General features: G+C 47.4%; 1 protein-coding gene across 3 annotated transcripts in view; it reads right to left on the reverse strand.

The window, feature by feature from the left end:
• Positions 1 to 21,886, reverse strand: part of PDE8A (phosphodiesterase 8A) — a 412,152-nt gene that overhangs the window by 311,747 nt on the left and 78,519 nt on the right. For all 3 annotated transcript variants that reach the window (XM_059678007.1, XM_059678008.1, XM_059678009.1), the window contains 7 exons: positions 17,349 to 17,405; positions 14,272 to 14,462; positions 12,139 to 12,195; positions 11,127 to 11,178; positions 5,828 to 5,916; positions 4,690 to 4,768; positions 2,874 to 3,011 (listed from right to left, as the gene is read on the reverse strand). In XM_059678007.1, the coding sequence (XP_059533990.1) occupies positions 2,874 to 3,011; positions 4,690 to 4,768; positions 5,828 to 5,916; positions 11,127 to 11,178; positions 12,139 to 12,195; positions 14,272 to 14,462; positions 17,349 to 17,405 (663 nt within the window). The remainder of the gene's footprint in view (positions 1 to 2,873; positions 3,012 to 4,689; positions 4,769 to 5,827; positions 5,917 to 11,126; positions 11,179 to 12,138; positions 12,196 to 14,271; positions 14,463 to 17,348; positions 17,406 to 21,886) is intronic.

The following is a 21,886-nucleotide window of genomic DNA, read 5'->3' on the forward strand; positions in this document are numbered from 1 at the left end:
GGGGGCGTGCAGGAGGCAGCTGATCAGTGATTCTCTCTCATCACTGATGTTTCTATCTCCCTTCCTCTCTGAAATCAGTAAACTTTTTCTTTAAAAGAAGGCCCTGAACAAGGTCAGGCCCAGGAAGTGGGCAAAGTCGGAGGCTCGGTGATGATTCATGGAGGAGACTGACGGTGGGGAGGGGCCACAGCCGCCCCAGCAGTCACAGGGACGCGCCTCAGTGACGGGCGGCGAGGAACATGGCGGGACCGGGGGCCTGGTGAACTGGGGGGCACAGGCAGAAGAGGGGCAGACGGGAGCAGGTGGGGAGGGAGGCGGAAGAGTCACAGACTCGGGGGTGGGGGGGTAAAGGCCGTGGAGAGAGAGGGCTCTGCAGCCCACATCACTGTCCCTCAGCCCCTACACGGCCGAGAGAGAAGACGGGCGACAGGGTCTAGAGCCTGACGGAGAAGCCTCGGGGAGGAGGAGAGGGAGGAGTCTAGGGACACATGTAGGGCGACAAGCAGGTGTGAGTGTGGGGGCTGCAGACCAAGGTACCGAATACAGTGATGGCGAACCTATGGCACGCGTGTCAGAGGTGACACGCGAACTCATTTTTTTGTTTGATTTTTCTTTGTTAAATGGCATTTAAATATATAAAGTAAATATCAAAAATATGTCTTTGTTTTACTATGGTTGCAAAGATCAAAAAATTTCTCTATGTGACACGGCACCAGAGTTAAGTGAGGGTTTTTCAAAATGCTGACACGCCGAACTCAAAAGGTTCGCCATCACTGGACTAGGACCAACTACCCCCAAAGAGGAGCCGTTGGCTGAGACGGGGCAGAGGGATGTGCCTGAACATCAGGATTGTTCCTCTGCCCACAGACTGACTGTTGGCCTCGTAGACTCTGACCTCTAGAGCCCCCACCCCGTCACCGACCCACTCGCTACACTCCGTTCTGGTTTCCAGCGTCGCCTGATGTCCCCCCGCTGACCAGAGCCCCACCGTGGCCCAGGGCCCTGCTGCTCTCGGGGGGACTTATGAGAAAGGCCCAGGCACACACCCTCCCGCTGCAGCGGCCAGAGAGCAGGTGAAGGTGAAGGGCACGTGGTGCCTTCCCCCTCTTCCCACGAACCCTGACCACACGAGACATGACCGGGCTCCTTTCTGAAATAAAGCACGAGTCCTATTCGCTCTCATTCATGCAGTGAGCGCAGCGGTCGCCAGCCGGTGGTCCGCGAGTCCAGAAGGTTGGCGACCGCTGCTGTTCGAGTTGGAGGCCCTTTGAACCCGGTGCCCAGCAGCACAACTCAGGAGGGGACGCCGCTGTTCGCCTGGTCGAGAGGCTCCCAGGGCCCATCCACGACATGTCCCCTCCTCTCCACCGCGCCTGCCCTCGTGACGGGGAAGGAGGCGCAGTGTGGCCACCGTCAGGCCCAGGGGCACGAGGGCCAGCACCCTGCGCACACCCAGGCGACTCTGACTGCTCGGGTGGGAAGGCCACGCAATGCCCTCAGGGCTGCTGGGCCTCAGGTAACGCTGCCCGGCCGCCCACACCTGCCTCCCGAGGACGCCGGCCCCCGAGGGACGGAGCGCGGCTCTCAGGGTCCCTGCACCCGCCTCCGACTTCCTCTCTTCCTAGTAAGGAACCTCCCTCCCTGACCGGAAGCGGAAGGTACGGTGAGGGGGAGCAGCGCCCACTTTCACTTCCGATGCCGACCCCGGGGCTCTGCACAGGCCTGTCCTTGTCCTCCCTGCGGGCGCCCTGCGTGCTCAGCCGTGGCAAAGCGAAGGCACACACGCCACCCTGGGGTCTCAGGGGCCCGAGCCTGGCACAGCCCTCCTGCCCCGGCGGCAGACGCTGTCCTGCAACAGGAGGACAGCACGGCACAGGGGAGGGTGTCACTGCCCCTGGGCCCCCCGGTGAGCAGAAAAGCAGGTCACGGACTTTTCAACTTTTTCAATAATCATGTTGATAGTCCCCACCCAATTCCAAAGGTGAAATGAGCCCAACAGAAACAACTGAAGAGGGACCATGAACAGCAGGGCCTTCTCCTTCTCGCTTTCTAAAACCTGGTAACGGTGCCTGAAGCTACTGTCCAGAGAAACAATCCTGCAGCCTGCGCTGCCTTTCCCCTGTCTGCCTTCAGCACTGACTACATGACGTCTCACACGACTGAGTAACGATTCCTCTTACCTGTCTGTTTTGCTCCCTTGAATAGTTCTCAGAGGCAGGACTTTGTGTTTTGTTTAGTTTTTCTATACCAGAATGTAGCAGGTGCCTGGCATATAGCAGGCATTTCATTTTTATATTTTAAAATATTTTTATTGATTTCAGAGAGGAAGGGAGAGGGAGAAAGAGAAACATCAATAAGAGAATCATTGATGGCTGCCTTGTGCATGCCCCCTACTGGGGTTCCAACCTGAGATGCTTCAGTCCACAGGCCGACGCTCTAGCCACTGAGCCAAACCAGCCAGGACCACATAGCAGGCACCTTTAAAAACGCTGAGTGAATGAATGAACGAGGCTCAGAGGACTGCTGGGCTCAGGTGTGTTCTGAGAATGTCACCTCATGGGCAATCCTTTACCCAGAACCATGTGCCCATGACCACCACTTCGGTCAATTATTAGAAAGATCAACTTAGTATGAAGATGAAAACCATGACCTGAAGTGTCAATTCAAGTGGCTCTGATTGGTGGCGAGTCATGCTCTGTACTTCCTGGCCTGTGTCCTCACCTGCCAACTGGGCACAGGGAGACTCCCACCCCCTCCGCCTGCTGCGAAGAGCAAGGCAGGGCGTCTGGCACATGCGATGCTCAGAGCCCCCGCAGTCTCCTTCCTTCCCCGCCGTGATAGGAAAGTCAAAAAGGTACTAACCTCTTACTTACCTTGCCCATCTTCGTGCATGAATTTATAGTACTGAACAAGTCAGCCTTTTTCTCATTTAGAGGCATTTTTGCTAACTCCTTCCCTAATAATTCACCCGACGCATAGCCCACTGTTGTTTCAAATGCTGGATTTACATACTGGGGCGGGGGAGACAACAAAAAGAAAAAAAAGCATCGAGTGAATTAAAAGAAATTTTGAAGAGTCCAATGAAGACAGACTTCCACCTAAGCCGGCACTTTCCCCCCAAGCACAGGAGCCTGCGCTCACCATGGCGGCTCTGAAGCCACGAGAACACCCCCCTCCCCCCAGGACCCTGGAGTGTGGAGAGCTGCCCAGGTCACTGGCGGGCTTCTCCCATGTTCTCCTGAGGCTCCAGGTCCCCGTGGAGAGAGACCAGGCGCTGCTAGGATCAGGAACTGGGACACAGCACCAGACGGGGATCGGGGATCGGAGGCCGCCAGGCTCCATTCCCACAGCCCCTTGAGCAACTCCAAGTTGCCCACTGCGCATCTGTTTAACATCCCCCGCTCCTGTGATGGGAATGAATAATGTACTTGGGAAGCAGGCTGGGAACTGGGGAGTGTTTGCAAATATAAATAAGGCTCTATGCTTGAATTTCCAAAGGGCCTAGAAGACAATGTATGGGGAAGGCTGTGCATGTGCTGCTAATAATAACAATAATAATAACAATAACAATAATAATAATAATAATAATGGTGTGAGGATGATGACAAAATCATCATACTGTTCAAGGACTATTTCCAAGGCCTATAGCAGTGATGGCGAACCTATGACACGCGTGTCAGAGGTGACACACGAACTCATTTTTTTGGTTGGTTTTTCTTTGTTAAATGGCATTTAGATATATAAAATAAATATCAAAAATATGTCGTTTTACTATGGTTGCAAAGGTCAGAAAATTTCTATATGTGACACGGCACCAGAGCTAAGTTAGGGTTTTTCAAAATGCTGACACGCCGAGCTCAAAAGGTTCGCCATCACTGGCCTATAGCACTGCACACACATTAACTCATTTAGTCCTCAGCAAGAGGGAGGCTGCTGTCTGCATTAATATTTCTCTCATTCGTACAGATGAGAGCAGATTCAGGCAGAGAAAGAAACAGGCCCAAAGACGCTCGGCTAGGAAGGGGTGACACCAAGCCTGTGCCCTCACCGCTGGCCCCTGTGCCACCTCTGAGGGCACTGATTCCTGAATGTCGGCATCATCAGCTCTTTATCAAGAAAGTCACAAGTTAGGTTAGAGGCCGGGGGTGCTCAGAGCCACACCAGAGGGGAGCTGTTCTCAACACAACTCCCTCTCCTGGTATCTGCAAGTGTCTCCGGTCACGGACAGAAACCCACTTTGCTAATAATGGACAAGTTGTTCAGAAGTTACTCGGTTATTCTGAAATTCTGAGTAGTTCTCAGAAATGTCTGTAAGTGTCAACTACATCAAAGGCCACGAGGAGGTGAGAACTCCCAGGCCTTACAGTCAGAGCCTCTTCCCTTTGCAGCATCCTTCCTGCCCCCGCCCACTCCCCGCCCCCCGCCCCCTCCACCCACAACCCCAGTAACAACCCTCCTGGACACAAGGCGCTCCTCGAACACACAGTAACTATTGGGCCTCTTCGTATCTCGAGGGCACTGACTGTAAATTACATCTCTTAGAGATTTCGTTCTGGTCATCCTCTATGGAAAACCTGGTCTCTTGAACTTCAAAAAGAAAAAGAAAAATCTTACTGGAGGGTTTCAATTCTAAAAACGAGAACAAGCAAAACCAGAGACCCAGAAGGACAGAACTCCCCAACGACCCACCTGTATGTAGTTGTCCTCACTGGTGATTTTAATGGCGTCGTGGCTTTTCTCTAGTGCAGTGAATACTGAATTACAAGCCCTTTATGGAGAGAAAAAAAGGGTGGATTAATGTAAACACTACAAAACCTAATACAACCTTGGGTGTTACACTCACTTATTGAAGGTGTCTTTTGACTGATTATAAAGGTAACGAACGCTAATTTAAAAAAGAAGGGGACCAGCCCTGGCCGGTGTGTGAGGTGGTCAGAGCATCAGGCTTCGGACTGAAGGGTCCGGGGTTTGATTCCCAGTCAAGGGTACGTATCTCAGCTGCAGGCTTGGCACCCAGCCCCGGGTGGGGCATGTGCAGGAGGCAATCAATCGATGTGTCTCTCTTACCTTCCACACTCTCTCAAAAAAAAAAAAAAAAATTAGTGGAAAAATATCCTCAAGTGAGGATTAAAAAAAAAAAAAAAGAGGGAGAAGTTCCCACCTCTGGTTGCAACAAGTTTGGAGAGGATGGATCTGTGAGAAGCCCTACTGGTTTTATCACCCTTTTTAAGTTTTTACAGATCTGGTAAATAAAACATAGTGTATAATTTTCCTTTGTTTTAGTACTGGTGAAGTTGAACAGCTTTTCATGTTTACTGGCGATTAATATACATCCCCTATGAACTGCCTGATCATGTCCTTTTTTTTACCCAGTGTTTCTATTTTTAAAAAATATATACTTTTATTGATTTCAGAGAGGAGGGGAGAGGGAGGGAGGGAGTGAGGGAAGAGAGAGAAACATCAATGATCAGAGAGAATCATCGATTAGCTGCCTCCTGCACGCCCCACACAGGGGATCGAGCCCACAACCCAGGCATGTGCCCACAGGAATTGAACCGCGACCTCCTGGTTCATAGGTCGATGCTGAACCACTGATCCGTGCTGGCCGGGCTGCAGCCCCATCTTTACACCTGAGTCTCCAGTTGCTAACATGACCACTGACAGGGACACCCACGCAGACTCCGAACGTCTGTATGTGGAAAGGAGCCACTCCATCACCCCATCCCATCTTGGCAGGAGGTCAGTTACCCCAAAAGGTAGCCATCCTGCCGGGTGCTCACTCGCGACTGCCCTGTGTGGAGCGGGGGCCTCCCAGAGGCAGAATTACCTGAGTTTCAGCTGTGACCGCACCTCTCCAAACTCCAGCTGCAGCAGCTCCACGTAACAGGCCTGGAGGCTGGGGTTCTCCACGTACCTCTGCGACAGAAAGGGGGTCGTGGCTGAACAATGTGCGCCTTCCAGTTAGTATGTCTACCTGTACAGTAATTCTTTCCAACAGACTCCCAACTTGGTAACTGAAATAAGAGGAGGTGGGTCGTGTACGAGTCATAGCAGAGTCTAGAATGTGTAGAAAGGAATTTACCAAAGTCCTACGTAAACTTTCCGAGGATATTCACTTACTTAAGACCAGTATGCTGTCCTTTAATGTTATACACACCAATAACATGCAAGAAAAATGCGTGCATCTCTCTTTGCACTTGGATTTCACGAGGTAACCCCCACTCAGGCAACATTTTCCTTCACTGGCCTCTCACCGTAGCCCAGCTAAGCCGACAAAAGCTTACCCTCAGAGCAGAGGGAGCAGGAGGCTGTGGTTCACACGTGCTCCTCTAACTGGACGTCCAGCTCCGGGTAGAAGCGTGGATCTTCTCACCCAGTGAAAACCCAGGGATGTGCACAGGTCATCTGCTGACCTGTCTCCACGGCACCAGATCGCACCTCCAGGGAGGTGAAGCCAGCCAAGGCCTTGGACGCCTGGGGACCCCAGTGCATCTCCAGCCTCCCGTGCCTTGACTTCGTGTGTGCAGGGGCACAAGCAATGAGCCCAGGGCTCTCTCCTCCTGCGGTGAGCAGAGGGCACCTGTGCAGGCAGCAGGCTCCTCGGTGCTCTGTGGAGTCAGGGCTGACTGATGAGGGAACAGCAGCCCAGCACTCTTCCCCTCTCGGGAGAGGGGCTGCTAGGCCCGTCACCTCGCTCTGATTTCCGCGGTGAGAAGGGCTGTGTTGGCCTGCAGGCGTTAATGAGGACCTACATGTTCGTGGTCAGTAGTCCCTGATTTCCCTCCCTTTTAAAAAAAATATATATTTTATTGATTTCAGAGAGGAAGGGAGAGGGAGAGAGAGAGAGAGAAACATCAATGATGAGAAGGAGTCATTGATCAGCTGCCTCCTGCATGCCCCTCACTGGGGATCGAGCCCACAACCCGGGCATGTGCCCTTGACCGGAAGCAAACCTGGGACCCTTCAGTCCGCAGGCCACCGCTCTATCCACTGAGCCAAACCAGCTGGGGCTATTATGTCCTCTTGTTAGCTTGGAAGGTTTATTAAACTTTTCTGTTCTATTAATGGTTACTTACTTTTCACTGACCTCAAAAGCAGACAGAGATTTCATTACTATTACTTGAAAACAGGATACCAATTACAAAGCAGCTCCCCAGAGCAATGCTGTGGTCTGCACCTTTCCCACAAAGACAAAATGTCAGACTACACTCAATGCTCACCCCCATTCTATGTCTGCCCTATAAAGGCCATGAGAATACTCACATCTCCACCTCCTCCCACAACCCTGAAGACACAGAGGGTTGGCTAAGATATAAATATTGAGGTATTTAAATATTGAGCCATGATTAAAATGTCTCTTCTGGTATGTCCCTTCTGTTAGAAGAGTATTATTTATGTCAGTCTGTATCGTTTAAATTGGGTCTAATTTTATACACATATATATTTTGTTTATATATAATCTACACTAATAAAAGAGAAACATGCAAATTAACCATCACTCTGTCACCCTGCCACTCCGCTACACCCACCAGTCAATCAGACTGACTACGCAAATTAACCCAACAAAGATGGTGGTTAATTTGCATATGCAGGTGTGGAGCGAAGACTGAAGATGGCGGCGGCCACGGAGCTGGAACAAGCAGGAGGCTTGGGTTGCTCCCGGCGGCAAGAGGAAGCCAAGCTTCCCGCCAGCCCTGGACTCCACTCAAGGAGCTGGGGGAAAAAGGAGTGCTGGGAGCAGCCGGAGCGGAGCGGAGAAGCCAAGCCTCGCTGCTGCGGCCGGACCAAAGGCCTGGGCCCGGCTGCCGGAGGAAAACCGGTGCCGGCAGCCAGGGGAAGGCAGGCCTATTGCACGAATCTTCGTGCAACTGGCCACTAGTCCTTTATAATAAAAGGGTAATATGCAAATAGGCCGAATGGCAGAACAACCGAACAACCAATCAAAGTGTAATACAGTAGGTCCTCGGGTTATGTCGGAGATCCGTTCCTACAGCGCGACGTAACACGATTTTCGCTGTAAGTCGGAACCCACCTACATAAGCACCTATGTCACTCACATGGAGCACATACACAGCAGTCATGAAGTGAAACAGTAAAAAAAATTTAAAAGAACAATTCCTGACCTTTACTTGTGGTAAATAATAAAAAACATAAAGCACATATGTACATACATGGAAATGACGGAACTTTATTTTTTTTTTATAAATAAATGGGAGATGGCGATGTAACCACGAAACGAGGTAGGGTCCCACATAACCTGAGGACTGTCTGTATGCTAATGACATGCTAAGGCTGCTCAACCGCTTGCTGTGACGTACACTGACCACCAAGGGGCAGACAGGTTGGCCAGTCGCTATGACATGCACTGACCACCAGGGGGCAGATACTCCGACCGGTAGGTTAGCTTGCTGCTGGGGTCTGGCCAATCTGGACTGAGTGAGATGGGCTGGACACACCCTAGAACCCTCCTCCCATAGTCCCTCCCCGACCCGATCATGCACCAGTGGGGTCCCTCAGCCTGGCCTGCGCCCTCTCCCAATCCAGGACCCCTCGGGGGATGTTGGAGAGCTGGTTTCAGCCCGATCCTGCAGGCCGCTCCCCTTGGGAGGGCGCCAGACACAGGGTTCATGGCTGGCGAGCGCTGCAGCAGTGTGAGCCTTGCCTGATCGGGATTGTTTGGGTACGAGCCCACAGCAGGCACAGTGGGGCCGGGATGAGCGGGAGTGGCAGGTAGGAGCTGCAGGCGGCGTTGGACTGTAGGTTTTGGCCAGATCCCTGCAGGCCACCCAGAAGGACCCTACCCATGCACGAATTCATGCACCGGGCCTCTAGAGTCATATAATTACATATAACACATATGCACACCTGTGTACGTACATATGCAGAGAAGAAAAGAAACAGAGCACGTGCCCATGGCAGGTCTGTCACTCACCAGTTTCCTTGCCACTGCATCCTCCCTCATCTTAAAGTTCCTGCTCTAGTTCATCTGTTGTGTGGCCGGAGTCCTTGCTCATATTTCCCCAGACTGGGCTCTGAGGGAAACAGCCCAGCTGCCTGGCTGGGGTATGCTTCTCGGCTTGCACCTCTCCCAGGTGTAATCTCTAGACGTTGTCATCACTGTGTTACACGGGGAATGTGAGTTAGGTTCACCCCACATTCACCGTTTTCTTGCTCGCCATTCCTTCTTGCATTTCTGGACTTCCTCCTGGCATTCACCTTCCTTCTGCCTGAGGTACAGGCTTTAGAATGTCCTTGTGAGGATTTTCTAGTTACAGACTCTCTCATGCTTCCTGTTTCTCAAAGTCTGTACTTCCACCTCATTTCTGAAAGGTATTTGTGCCAGGTATAATATTCTAGGTTGGCAGTTATTTTATCACATTGAAAATATGATTTCACTGTGTGCTATTTTCATGTATCGCTGCTAAGAAGCTAGCTGTTAGCCTGTCATTCTTTTTAATGTTTTCTCTGGCTGACTTTAAGCTCTTCTATTTTACCTTTTTCGCTATGATGTACCCTCTTTTTATTGACTCTTATTTTGGATTTGTTGGAATTTTTGTCTGTGGATTAGTCTTTCGTCCACCCTGGAAAATGCTCTTCAAATACGACCTCTGCCCATTCTCCTTCTGTCCTTCTGTACTGGTTAAGCCTGTATCTCTAGCTCCACATTTCTCAGGCTCTAACTATATGCTATTAATCTATCTCTGTGCTACATGTGGAAGAATTTTTTCTGACTTACTGTCTAAGTTTTAAGATTTTCATTTATTATGTGCTCATTTCTCAAAATTCCATGCTCTGCTTAGAATATGCTATGTCACTTTATAGCTTCCTACCCCTTGCAGGTATTTCCAAGCTTTTATTTCTTTACATACAATGAGCATAATTGCTTTAAAATCTCATCTGATAACCCTCGTATCTGAGGAGCGTGAGGGTGTGTTTCCACGGCCTCCCGACCAGTGCTCACTCCTGGTGCCTTTCCTCCTGTGGGCGGTGAGCTGTGACTGAGTGCTGCCTCCAATCACTGTGGGTGAGATCCTCTGAGGCCAATGCAGGGTCTGCCTCTGGGGAGGATCTTACGGCTCCTGCAGGGACCTGGGGGTACTATCACCCAGAACCCTTGAAACGCAATCCATTGGCTGAGTTTTCTTGACTACCTCTACTTCACTGATATAAATTTGGGCTACAAATCTGGTTCTCTCCCCGATTCCCAAGGCAACCAGCAGCCCAACGCCTCCAGCCTTTGGGCTCAGGAGAAACCAGTTGACCAGATCTGGGGGTGGAGAGAAGGGAGCTGTGTTTGCCTTATTTCCAGGATCCTTGAACTGACTTTAAGGCATTATAACAACACTCCTGTGGTATAACTATTTTTTTAATTTATTTCAGAGTGGGAGGGAGAGGGAGAGAGAAACATCAATGATGAGAGATAATCATTGATTGGCTGCCTCCTACACGCATGCTCCACACCGGGGATCAAACCTGCAACCCGGGCATGTGCCCTTGACTGGGAATTGAACCATGACCTCCTGGTTCCTAGGTCAACGCTCAACCACTGAGCCACGCCAGCCAGGCTGGTATAACTTTTAATGACTATGCCATTAAAGATGACTTTACCAGGCATAGGTTTTTTGTTTGGTTTTTGTTTGTTTATTAATCCTCACCTGGGAATATTTTTTCCATTGATTTTTAGACTGAAAGTGGAAGGGAGGGAATGAAAGAGGGGGAGGAAGGGAAGGCAGAGAGAGAGAGAAACATCGATGTGAGAGAGACACATCAACTGGTTGCCTCCCACATGTGCTCCAATCAGGACCGGGGCTGGGGTCGAGGTCAAGCCTGCAACCCAGGTACGTGCCCTTGACCGGGAATTGAAACTGCCATCTTTCTGTGCACGGGCCGACACATTAAACCATGGAGACACACAGCCATGACAACAAGGCATACCTTGGAGAGATTAAGAAAGCTAGGTACTGTAGATGTAATCATTACCAGGTCATAGAATTAAACCAAAATGGAACACAGCACAAGGACAACACATTTTTTCTCTTCAAATTCATTCAGTTGCTCGCTCTGAGCTAAGATAACATACTCCCTCACGCTGGACCACACCTGCATAATGAAGAAGGGGTACATACCCTCGTAAAGCCGGCACTAATGAGGGGCATCACAGACTCTTCTCCATCCCGCCTTCGAAAGGACAGAGCAAGTGGTTAGAGACGATTCTTATCAAGTCCAGCGCACCTCGTTGTGCACTGATTCTCACAACACGGTGACTGTCCTATAATGAGTACTTTTAGATGAATTAGAGTAACATACAAATCAAAAGTATACAATTAAAAAGTTTTCTGTTTTAGTTTCATATGTAGCTCTTTTGACAGTATATATTAATAGTTGAAATATAGCAAGTTACACTAACAGCCAGAATACAGGAGTAACCACATTATCTATTTGAAATGTAAACATTTTAAACTAAATTCTTTCCTATTTTATTCTACTGCCTGTTTATTTTATTTTGTAATCCAATAGGGAAGGTAAAACAGGTAAAGGGGTCAATACTATGGTGATAGAAGGAAACTAGAGTTTGGCCATGAGCAAGATGTGGTATATACAGATGTTGCACACCTGAAATGTAAACAATGTTATAAGCCAATAAATAAATAATTTAAAAAGCCCTTCTCCCCCCAACAAGGCTCAGAGAAATAGTTTGAAGGCACAGCAACATTTCTCCTATCTATAAAAATATGTAAGCTAAGTAACATTTATTTGAATACTGCCCTGCTCACGTATTTTTATCCTTTCCTTACTTCCAACTTAAGGAGGAAATGGAAGATTTTTTCCATTTATGTATAATTCTAAATCTTCACATATATATTTGAAGTTAGGTGCCCTGGGAGGATAGCCCTGGAAAACATGGAATTCTCTAGTGCTGTGCGTATTTGTAAAGTGAAAGGCAGTCCAAGCATGAGAGTAGAAACTCTCACATGAAATTAACTCTCAAAGCAAAAGAAAATAAGAAAAAATAAAAAAGAAAGGGCCAAACTAGAAGGGTCATGCCAGACAGCCTGCAAGCTGTTATTCAGGCCTCTGTTAAGAGCAAGCATGATGTTAACACACAAATTTCAAAGTAAAAAAAAAAAAAAAGCTTACCTGCGTACTACACCAACGATAACTGTGTTTTCTGAAACTTGTGTTGCTCGAATAGACCTATCAAGAAAACAAATTTTAAAATGAATTTAAAACAATTCTTTAAAAACTAAAAACACTTAGCAGTTCTGGTGGAACAATGGAAGCAGGGAGGACAAGGGGAGCACAGGCTCCCTGCACTCTGGACCCCTCTTGGCTGCGTTGGCCCTTTCCGTTCTCCCGGCTTCACTTCTCTGCCATCTTCACTTTGGCTCTTTAACTGCTGGGTCAGTCCTGCCTCCTGGGTTTTCTGACAGGAGCTGGGAGGAGGTGCTGATAACAGGCACCACACAGCATGGCCGGTGACAGTCGCACAAGCGGCTGACTTGCCTCGGCCCCTCCCAGCTGGCGGGCGGAAGGACCTTCCATTCTGCTCTCGCCGCTCACCTGCACAGAACACGCCAGGTCTCAGCTGCCGAGGGGTGAAGTCCAAGGCCTTGGGCTCAGCCCACGAAGCCCACATGACCGGGCTCATGCCTGCAGCCCGAGCCCCGTCCCATCCCTGCCCGGCCCAGCAGCCATCCAACCCACCGGAGTAGAGGAGCCCGACACCCTGCCTGCCCCTACAAATGCTGCTCCCTCTACCTGGAACGTTTCCCCCCCCTCTTCCTTTCCAGTCTCCTGCCCGTCCGTCAGGGCTCAGCCCAAATGTCCCGTGTGGAGCCACCTGACGGGCTCTGCAGCACTTGGATGTGCACCCTCTCTGGGCACAGATGTGCCTGTACTGACATCACTCTCTGGTCCTGCCAACTACGGCCTCCGCTCCTCAGAGGCAAGACCCACATCTCCTCACCCATGTGGCTCTAATACCAAATGCGTGCTCAGAACTGAGGAGACATGCAAGATAGGGTTTCTCGACTGGAAGTATAGCAGACAGAGTAACTGGCCTTCTACAAAGCACTGATCAAGTGTAAGGAGTTATAAGCATCCCCAACAAAGAGATACAGGTGGAAGCTAGTCGTTTAGACAAGTCAGCAACTGATGAAAGGCCTTCCACAAGGGAGGGGTGTAAGAGATCAACCAAAGGACTTGTATGCATGTATATAAGCATAACCAATGGACATAAGACACTGGGGGGTAGGGGAGGCCAGGGGATTGTCAAGGGCGGGGGGAAAAAAGGGACACATATGTAATACCCTTTGTAAGACTGTAAGCAATAAAATAAAATTAAAAAAAAAAAAAAAGAAAGGCCTTCCACAGGCCGTGTGAGTAGGTGCCCAAACGGAGGCTGACGGGAAAGGCAGGGCTCTGCAGGGCGACACTCGCGGGCGTTGTGTTAAGTCTGCGAGGAGAGAGCGAGCGAGTGAGCGGATCAGGAGGGAGAGCCTGGAAATCAACCAGGGAAGGGCCAGAATCAGGATGAAACTGACTTGGGAAGCCACAGAGAAAGCAACCCCTTTCACATTCCTTATTTTAAAATTATATAGAATTTTAATCTACATATCAAGAAAAATTTGCTGGATGAATTAATCCAATTTTTTAGAAAATTCCCCAAATGTGTAACAATTGTACATTTTCCTCCCTGAACAGGTAGAGCATAATTCTGTGTTCTGTATATTTTACCACAATAAAAAAGTGCAGCGTAACTATAACCTAACCTTTATTTTACAACAAGGATGACCCAGCAGCGTATGATTTTCCATCATCCAGACACGCCTGTGGCTAGGGCTGGGCCTGGACACGATAGGAAAGAAGCCCAGAATTCTCTCATACTACTGATATTCTGCAAGTATTTTAAACGAGGCACATTCACCTAACACTAGAGGACAACTGTCAAACATATGGAAAGGTATAATAATTTGTTGCAATAATATGCAGGTGACAGCTGTGGTTAGTTACATACTGGATTTCATCCTAACACTTAATGGTTAGAATTCATCCTTTCTTACCATTTTTAACAAAGCAAAGAGGAACAAAGCCAGAGGCAAAGACCAGCCGGTAAAGATCAGTCCTAGAAATAATGCTATGGTCTTGTTTACTTTACATGCGTGGAAGGCAACTTAAAGGACACTGAATTTAACTTAATATATTTCTGGGTGGCATTATTGTCACAAGCGCCCGGCCCACTTAGCACGTGGGCCTGAGTCTCGGGCTTACCTGCACAGCGTCAGGGCGTCCAGCTGCTGGGGGTTTCTGTGGTCGATGATGATGATGTCATGATTTGCAGCCAGGAAACAGGTCAGGACAGCCTGGACCTCCAGGGCCACCGTGTACTTAAACCCTGCTTTTTCACACGCCTTACGGAATCCTTTACACTGGCTGTCGTCTTTGACAAACACTAAAAGCACCTGAATCAAAAAAGCATAAACACTTAAAAAAAAAAAGAGGTTGGAATAGCATTTCTTAACCAGCCACAGAAAACTCCCATGTGTTTTAAGGCAAGCACACCGATGTGAACATAATCTGTTGATATAAACCGTCTCCCCCATGTAACTCAGGGGCCGGATCACTCGGCTCCTAGAAAGCTGGGCTATTCTATCTGGATGTCCTAGGCCAGTGGTCGGCAAACTCATTAGTCAACAGAGCCAAATATCAACAGTACGACGATTGAAATTCCTTTTGAGAGCCAAATTTTTTAAACTTAAACTATATAGGTAGGTACATTGTTATTAACTTAATTAGGGTCCTCCTAAGGTGTTGCGGCCAAAAGTAAACTGAGTTGTGGGGGGGGGGGGTATTAAGGAAAGACAGACAAGAGAATGAAAGCTGGGTCTCGGTGGGACGCTGCTCCCTGATGAGGAGACAGCGCCAGCGCCCACAAGCCGTGTCTTTATTTTATAGCAGATGCCACGAGGCAAAGTAGGGGCGTGATCACGTTGTTTACAGCATTCTCATGAGTTCCAACCGTACTCAACTACATGCACCTGAACTCTACCACAAGGCATGTGGGGCCATGTGTTTGGACCATAGGTTCAAGCTTACAAACCACAGCCGTTGGCTATGATTGTGCTGGGAGGGCCCTGCCCTCCAGCTGGGACCTGCACGTGGCAATGAGAGGACCCTGTCCTTTCATTAGTCCGAGGCTTGAACCTGGCTGAAACACTTTAATCATGCCCCGTACTAAGGCTTAGGAAGAGCCACACTCAAGGGGCCAAAGAGCCGCATGTGGCTCGCGAGCCGCAGTTTGCCGACCACAGTCCTAGTGCATGAATGACACACTCCTTCTTTTGCTAGTAAACCTCTGGCAGAATGCAACCAAGGACTGATCGAGCACTTTATCTTGAAATTAAACCAATCAAACCACACAAATATTTGTTTTAGTTAACAGTAAGTTAACTAGGCAGTCCTTAGCTGGGAAATGCTAATATTTCAGTCAAACTCCTGGAACACTTAATACTTTATATAATGTATTTTTTATTTTATTCTTTAAACATATTTTATTGATTTTTTACAGAGAGGAGGGGAGAGGGATAGAGAGTTAGAAACATCAATGAGAGAGGAACACTGATCAGCTGCCTCTTGCACACCTCCCACTGGGGATGTGCCTGCAACCCAGGTACATGCCCTTGACCGGAATCGAACCTGAGACCCTTGAGTCCGCAGGCCAACGCTCTATCCGCTGAGCCAAACCGGTTAGGGCTACATAATGTATTTAAATGTTCTGACTCAATGTAATGCCTCCAAGTTGAAAAAAAAAAAAAAATCCTATCTAATAATAGACAAGCATGGTAATTGACCGTACCTTTGCTATGCCTCCCATTGGCTAATCAGCGTGATATGCAAATTAACCACCAACCCATCGGCCCTGCCCTGTGTGCGACCGGGGGCAGCACCCCAACCCTCCATCGGCCCTGCTGTGTGCGCAACCTGGGGAGGCGGGGCAGGCACCTAGAGATCGGGCCTGCCATCTGCCACCTGGGGAGCAGGCCTAAGTCAGCAGGTGGTTATCTCCCAAGGGGTCCCAGACTGTGAGAGGGCACAAGTGGGGCTGAGGGACACCCCCCTCCCCCCACCAGTGCACAAATTTTTGTGCACTGGGCCTCTAGTTTTGATTAAAAGAGAAAATTTAAAGCAGACAAATATTATAGTTCACAACCTGTCAGTGAAGTGACACAGGAATAGCACCAGGAGCAAGAGGCAGTGTCTGTGCCCGGGATGCCGCTGGCTGACCCCAGGCCTGGCCTGGGTGAGGTGAGGCCTGGATCTGCGGCTCCCCCTATCCAGCCAGCCCCCCCACCCCCCATAGATGTGGTTCAGCAGCACAAAGCAGCATCCCCTTTAGACCCAGACCGACTCCTGGGAGCCAGGGTGATAAGGGAGAGGCAGGGCAGCCTGTGAGAAAGAGGCCGCAGAGCCGAGAGAAACCCTGTGCCCAAGGCTTACTAGCTCCTCCAAGTTGACCATGTGCACAAACACTCCAAGTGCAAAGAGCGAAGAGAGCACATCTCTGCTAGTCTCTTCCCATTTAAAAAGAATGAAACAGTGAACACGTGTCTGTGTGTGGGGAACATCAAAGAACTTTGGGGCTAAATTTCAATTGGTTGTTTTGTCTGATATTTTGGATTCAATAATTTACAGGCATTTTTCTCTGATAACAGCTATTCAGAAACACAGGGAAGCACATGCTTTTACGTTTTTATATCAGAAAATTTCAAACCTACAGGCAAGTTGTGAATGACAATGAATACTAGTACACACTTCTGGTTTCATCAGTTGTTAAAATTCTGCCACCTTTTGCCCAGCCAGTGTGGCTCAGTGGTTGAGCATCGACCCATGAACCAGGAGGTCACGGTTCGATTCCCAGTCAGGGAACATGCCCGGGTTCCAAACTTGATCCCCAGTTGGGGGCATGCAGGAGGCAGCCAATTAATGATTCTCGCTTATCATTGATGCTCCTATCTCTCTCTCCTTCTCCCTTCCTCCCTGAAATAAGAAAAAAAATTAAAATTTGCCACCTTTACTTTCTCCCCCTCCCCCACTCCCTCACTCCACACACGCCCGATTATACACATTCTTTATTTTACTGCTGAACTTTTGAAAGTAAGTCACAGACATGTCTTATCTATAAATAGTTCAATGTGCATTTCTAAGAAACATACACTCTCTTAGATAACTATAGTACTGATATTATCTAACACAGAAGACGAATTTCAATGTATAACTTGAGGCCCTTTCCCTCCCCACCTCTTTAAAGAAAACCAACATGAGAAAATGACACCATGGTTTATAATTACCTGGAGTTGATCTGCATGAAACCTCATGGGGCCAAACTGCACGTGAGATGTTGGTCTCTGTAAGAAAAAGACTTGCTTAAACTTTCTGTCTCTAATCAGAGCTACAGATGGAACTGAAACTCCTAGAGAAAAATTACCGAGAGTGAATAATTATTACACAGAGGAACCCCAGGGGTCTCCTCAGAACCCGGGAAGGTGCAGCGCAGGGAGGGGGAGTGACCTGAGTGGGTCCCGGCTTTCCTTTCCCTCACTGTGTGTGACTTGTCATGAAACAAGAGTTAAGTAAGTAAGCTTTCGAGTCTCCGTTTGAGAAAATCAACAGCACAAAATTAAGGAAAACAGGAAGAAAAAATAAAGATAAAGGCAGTAATTAATGACAATATCAAATGCTAATGACTAGTACGGTTTAAAAAAAAAATACATGTACGTGAGTACACAGTGTTGGTCACCAGCTGAGGGCCCAGAGGAAAGTGTGGCTGGCTCAGGGCCAGAGCTTCCCTCCCGGGAACGACTGTACGTGTTACCCGAACGGGGTGAGGCAGCAGCTGCTACAGGCCAAGGACAGCACAACCTTCTGTCTCAACTATGACAGCGACTCAGCGCTGCATCCGGTGCAAGAAACAAAAGAAGCTACAGGTTAATTTTTTAGGAATGATGAATGCTGCCTCCGTATAAGTTTAGAAATATCTTTTTAAGACGTTACTGTTTTGACAGTTCTATTTTACCACCGAACACTTTACTCAGTGAGGCTGCGTTCTGACCTTACATCCTGTCTAGGGGTATGTCTGGCTCTCAGGACCTCTGTGGAGCAGTGGCCCAGTCAAGTCCAACAACTGCTTACCACGGCCGCCCCCCAAGTCACCACCCCCAGGAAATGCAATGACATGACTCCGTGAGCGGACGTCAGCCGTGGGCCCTCAAAGAATAAACAACTTCCCAGCGGCTCTGGATAGAGGATCGGAACTACCGGAATCCTTCTATTTGCCCTTTCTTTGTGTATGAAAGTCAGTATCAAACTGGCCTAATCTGCCCTCTTAATAATATTTACGTTTTACACAAACATTTAGAAGGGAAAATCATTTTCCAATTAACTTCAGTAATGTCGCTTGGATTTAATCTTTCAGCTTCAAAAGCAACTAGTATTTTTAGGGAACAGAAACAAACAGTCTGTTCACAGGCTGATGCTGGTAAATCATACAGGTTGTTGCGTTTGGTCTTTTGGATTTTTAAATATTTATGTATTTATTAAGATTCAGTTATAAAAAGGATTGTAAAATTAGGACTATCAGATAAGGATGATGGTCCGTTTGTATTTTTAATATTTTAAAGTAATTTTCGTGAATATGGCTGACAGAAACACGAACTAAGTTATTAGAAGTTTTGATGAAACACATCAGACTTCTTTTTGCCTTTTTTTTTTTTTTTTTCCTAACTGACCTATCATTTAGATGTGACTCTAGAAGGCAACGTTACTGGGTTATGAATCTTGATCATGGTGGGGGTGGGAGAGGAAATAAATAATTCCAACCTGTCTGAAATGTCCACACCTGGGCCCTCCCTATTCCTTTGCCTGCTTTCATTCTCTGTAGCTCTTAGTCACCATTTATCACGTTACTGATTTTATTATTTATCTTCTTTTTTTAAAAAAATATATTTTATTGATTTTCTACAGAGAGGAAGGGAGAGGGATAGAGAGAAACATCAATGAGACAGAAACACAGATCAACTGCCTCCTGCACACTCCCCACTGGGGATGTGCCCGCAACTAAGGTACATGCCCTTGACCGGAATCAAACCTGGGACCCCTGAGTCCACAGGCCGACGCTCTATCCACTGAGCCAAACCGGTTAGGGCATTATTTATCTTTTTTATTGTCTGTCTCTCCCACTAGAATGTAAGTTCTATGAAGACAGGGACTTACCTGCTTCATTCGTTGTTCTACTTCTAATACCCAACAGCCTGGCACCAGCAAGCATTCAAAAAATATTTTTGAACGAGTGTTTACACAACAGTTACTCTTTCTGAATCCATCTAGAAATCATTCATAGCAGCTTTGACATACACATGTACATGCTGTAGAATCTCCAGTTCTCAGAATACTTTCATATTCAGAGTATACTTCATAAAGGAACATGAAGGAAGGATCTTACCACAAGAGAATCATGTGATCTCTCTCTCTGTCCTGCATCCCCTTTATTAGGAACTAAAGTTATGCTGGGATAAGTTTACATTAATTGTCCACAAACCTAGGAACCATAGTGAAGACTGAAGTCAGATTTTGTCCTGAGCCATACTATCTCCCCCGGCTTTGCCTGTACAGCCAGCGGCCGTTCTCTCTCTCTCTCCCTTTTTCTCTCTTTCAACAAAGAGTGGTCATTTGATCAAAGGGACACAGCCTGGACAAGAATCAGGGGACACCAGTTCTTAGCTCAGAAGAGTCAACATTAATCCAGCGGTGTGTGTGTGAACCACCCACTGCTATGTTATAAGCAAGCACAGAGCTAGGTACCGGGAGTGCAAAGAACGAGTGTCTAACCCTGGCTATTCATAATTCTTAAAAAATTAATCTATAGCTTCTTTTGTTTCTTCCACTAGATGCAATGGTGAGTAGCGGCAGGAGCAACATAAACAATGACGGTGTGGTTCAGTTTTAACAGAGAAAGAAGGTTGTGTGCTGAATGCCTTGCTTCCAATCACATTTAAATCCCACTGAGTCCTTACCCTATGAGTAAGGTGAACTCATTAACTCCATTCCACTGGTGAAGAAACTGCAGCTAAGAGCGGTATGGTTAAACAGCTGGTAAGGGGCAATGGTGGGGACAGGACACCATTCACTACAATTTAATTCCCGTGGTCTTTTCTTGTTTTTAATTTTTATTGATTGCACAGAGCAAGAAAAGGGAGGGAAGGAGGGAGCGAGGGAGGATGGGAGGGAGGGGGGGGGGAGAGAGAGAGAAGGATTGATCGGCTGCTTCCTGCATGCCCCCCTACTGGGAATTGAGCCCACAACCCAGGCATGTGTCCCCAACCGGAATTGAACCTGGGGCCCTTCAGTCCACAGGCTGATGCTCTATCCTCTGAGCCAAACAGGCCAGGACAATTCCCGTGGTCTTTTCATGCTCCACTGAGAAAGACCTAAAACCACCCGACCCTAACCTCTAACTCAGTGATGGTGAACCTATGACACGCGTGTCAGAGGTGACACGCGAACTCATTTTGGGTGACACACATCGACAGAGACAAAAAAATTGCATAATTCAAATATTTGTCTCTCGCAATGGCCAGAGTTGGGCATCACTCGAGTAATATTATTACTCACGTTGCTCATGATCAATAATGCAATTCTAAAACCGGATGTACACATGTACATCGGTGTTGCGTAGCAAAAATACATAGTGAAAACATCCAAGATACATTGTTCCAATATTGACATTAATATAAAAAGGTTAAGAATTGCACTATAAAGAGATTAATCTTTACTCATGACATTTTATTTTTACTCCAGTGACAAAATGCCCAATCCTGGAAACGGCCTCGTTATTGTCAACATGTGCCTCGGGTAAGCTTCCCGTGGGTTCGGGTGCATTCGGCAAACGGATGCACTTGATCGCCATGTTCGTTAGGAGACAGGAGTGGGAGGGTTAGAAGAAAAAGATATACAGTGCAACAGTGCTCGACGAGACATTCTGCGTGTCGGATAATTGATTACAGCACCATATATTTGTTGTTATACATACTATCTTTGAATTGTTTTGCACGAGGAGTCAGTGCAACAACACTGCAAAAAGTTACTAGGTAAGAAACCTATCAACCTTTTATAAAAAACACCGTGATTTATATTTATTTTTGCAGCCTTGTGATGGAGAATCAAAAAAAATAAAAAAGCAAGATTGAATGATAAAGGAAGTGGAAGTAGCAGTAGCCGACCCTTTCAGGACATATGGACCAAGATGTACGGATTGTCGACAGAAACAGCAGATCATTGTGCATACTGTGTAATGAAACGGTAGTAAGCAGAATGTGGAATGTAAAGGCACAGTTTGAAACTAATCATTGTCAGCTCTTGAAAAAAAGTATCGATGAAAGGAAGGAATACATTTCTAGGCAGCTACACCTCTATAAAAGTCAATCATCAAATTCCATCATTAAATTTGTAAGATGCTCTACAAATTTAACATCAGCAAGTTGCTGTATTGCTCACTCCATAGCTCAGCAAGAAAAGCCCTCAGTGACGGAGAATTTATTAAGGAAACATTTCTAAGATGTGCACCAGCTCTATTTCACGATATGAAAAATAAAGATGATATTATTAAAAGAATTTCTGAGTTACCACTCAGTAGAAATACTATCAAAGACAGAATAATAGATCTTAACAAAAACGTACAACATCAATTAAAAAAAAAGACTTAAATAGTTGTAAATATTTTTCGATTTTTCTTGATGAAACTACTGATGTCACATCAAATGCTCGGTTGGCCATTATTGCTAGATATTCTGATGGTCTCACAATGAGAGAAGAGTTGATAAAGTTAGAATCA

Source organism: Myotis daubentonii, chromosome 21 (assembly GCF_963259705.1).
Source record: "Myotis daubentonii chromosome 21, mMyoDau2.1, whole genome shotgun sequence".
In the NCBI taxonomy this organism is placed as follows: domain Eukaryota; kingdom Metazoa; phylum Chordata; class Mammalia; order Chiroptera; family Vespertilionidae; genus Myotis; species Myotis daubentonii.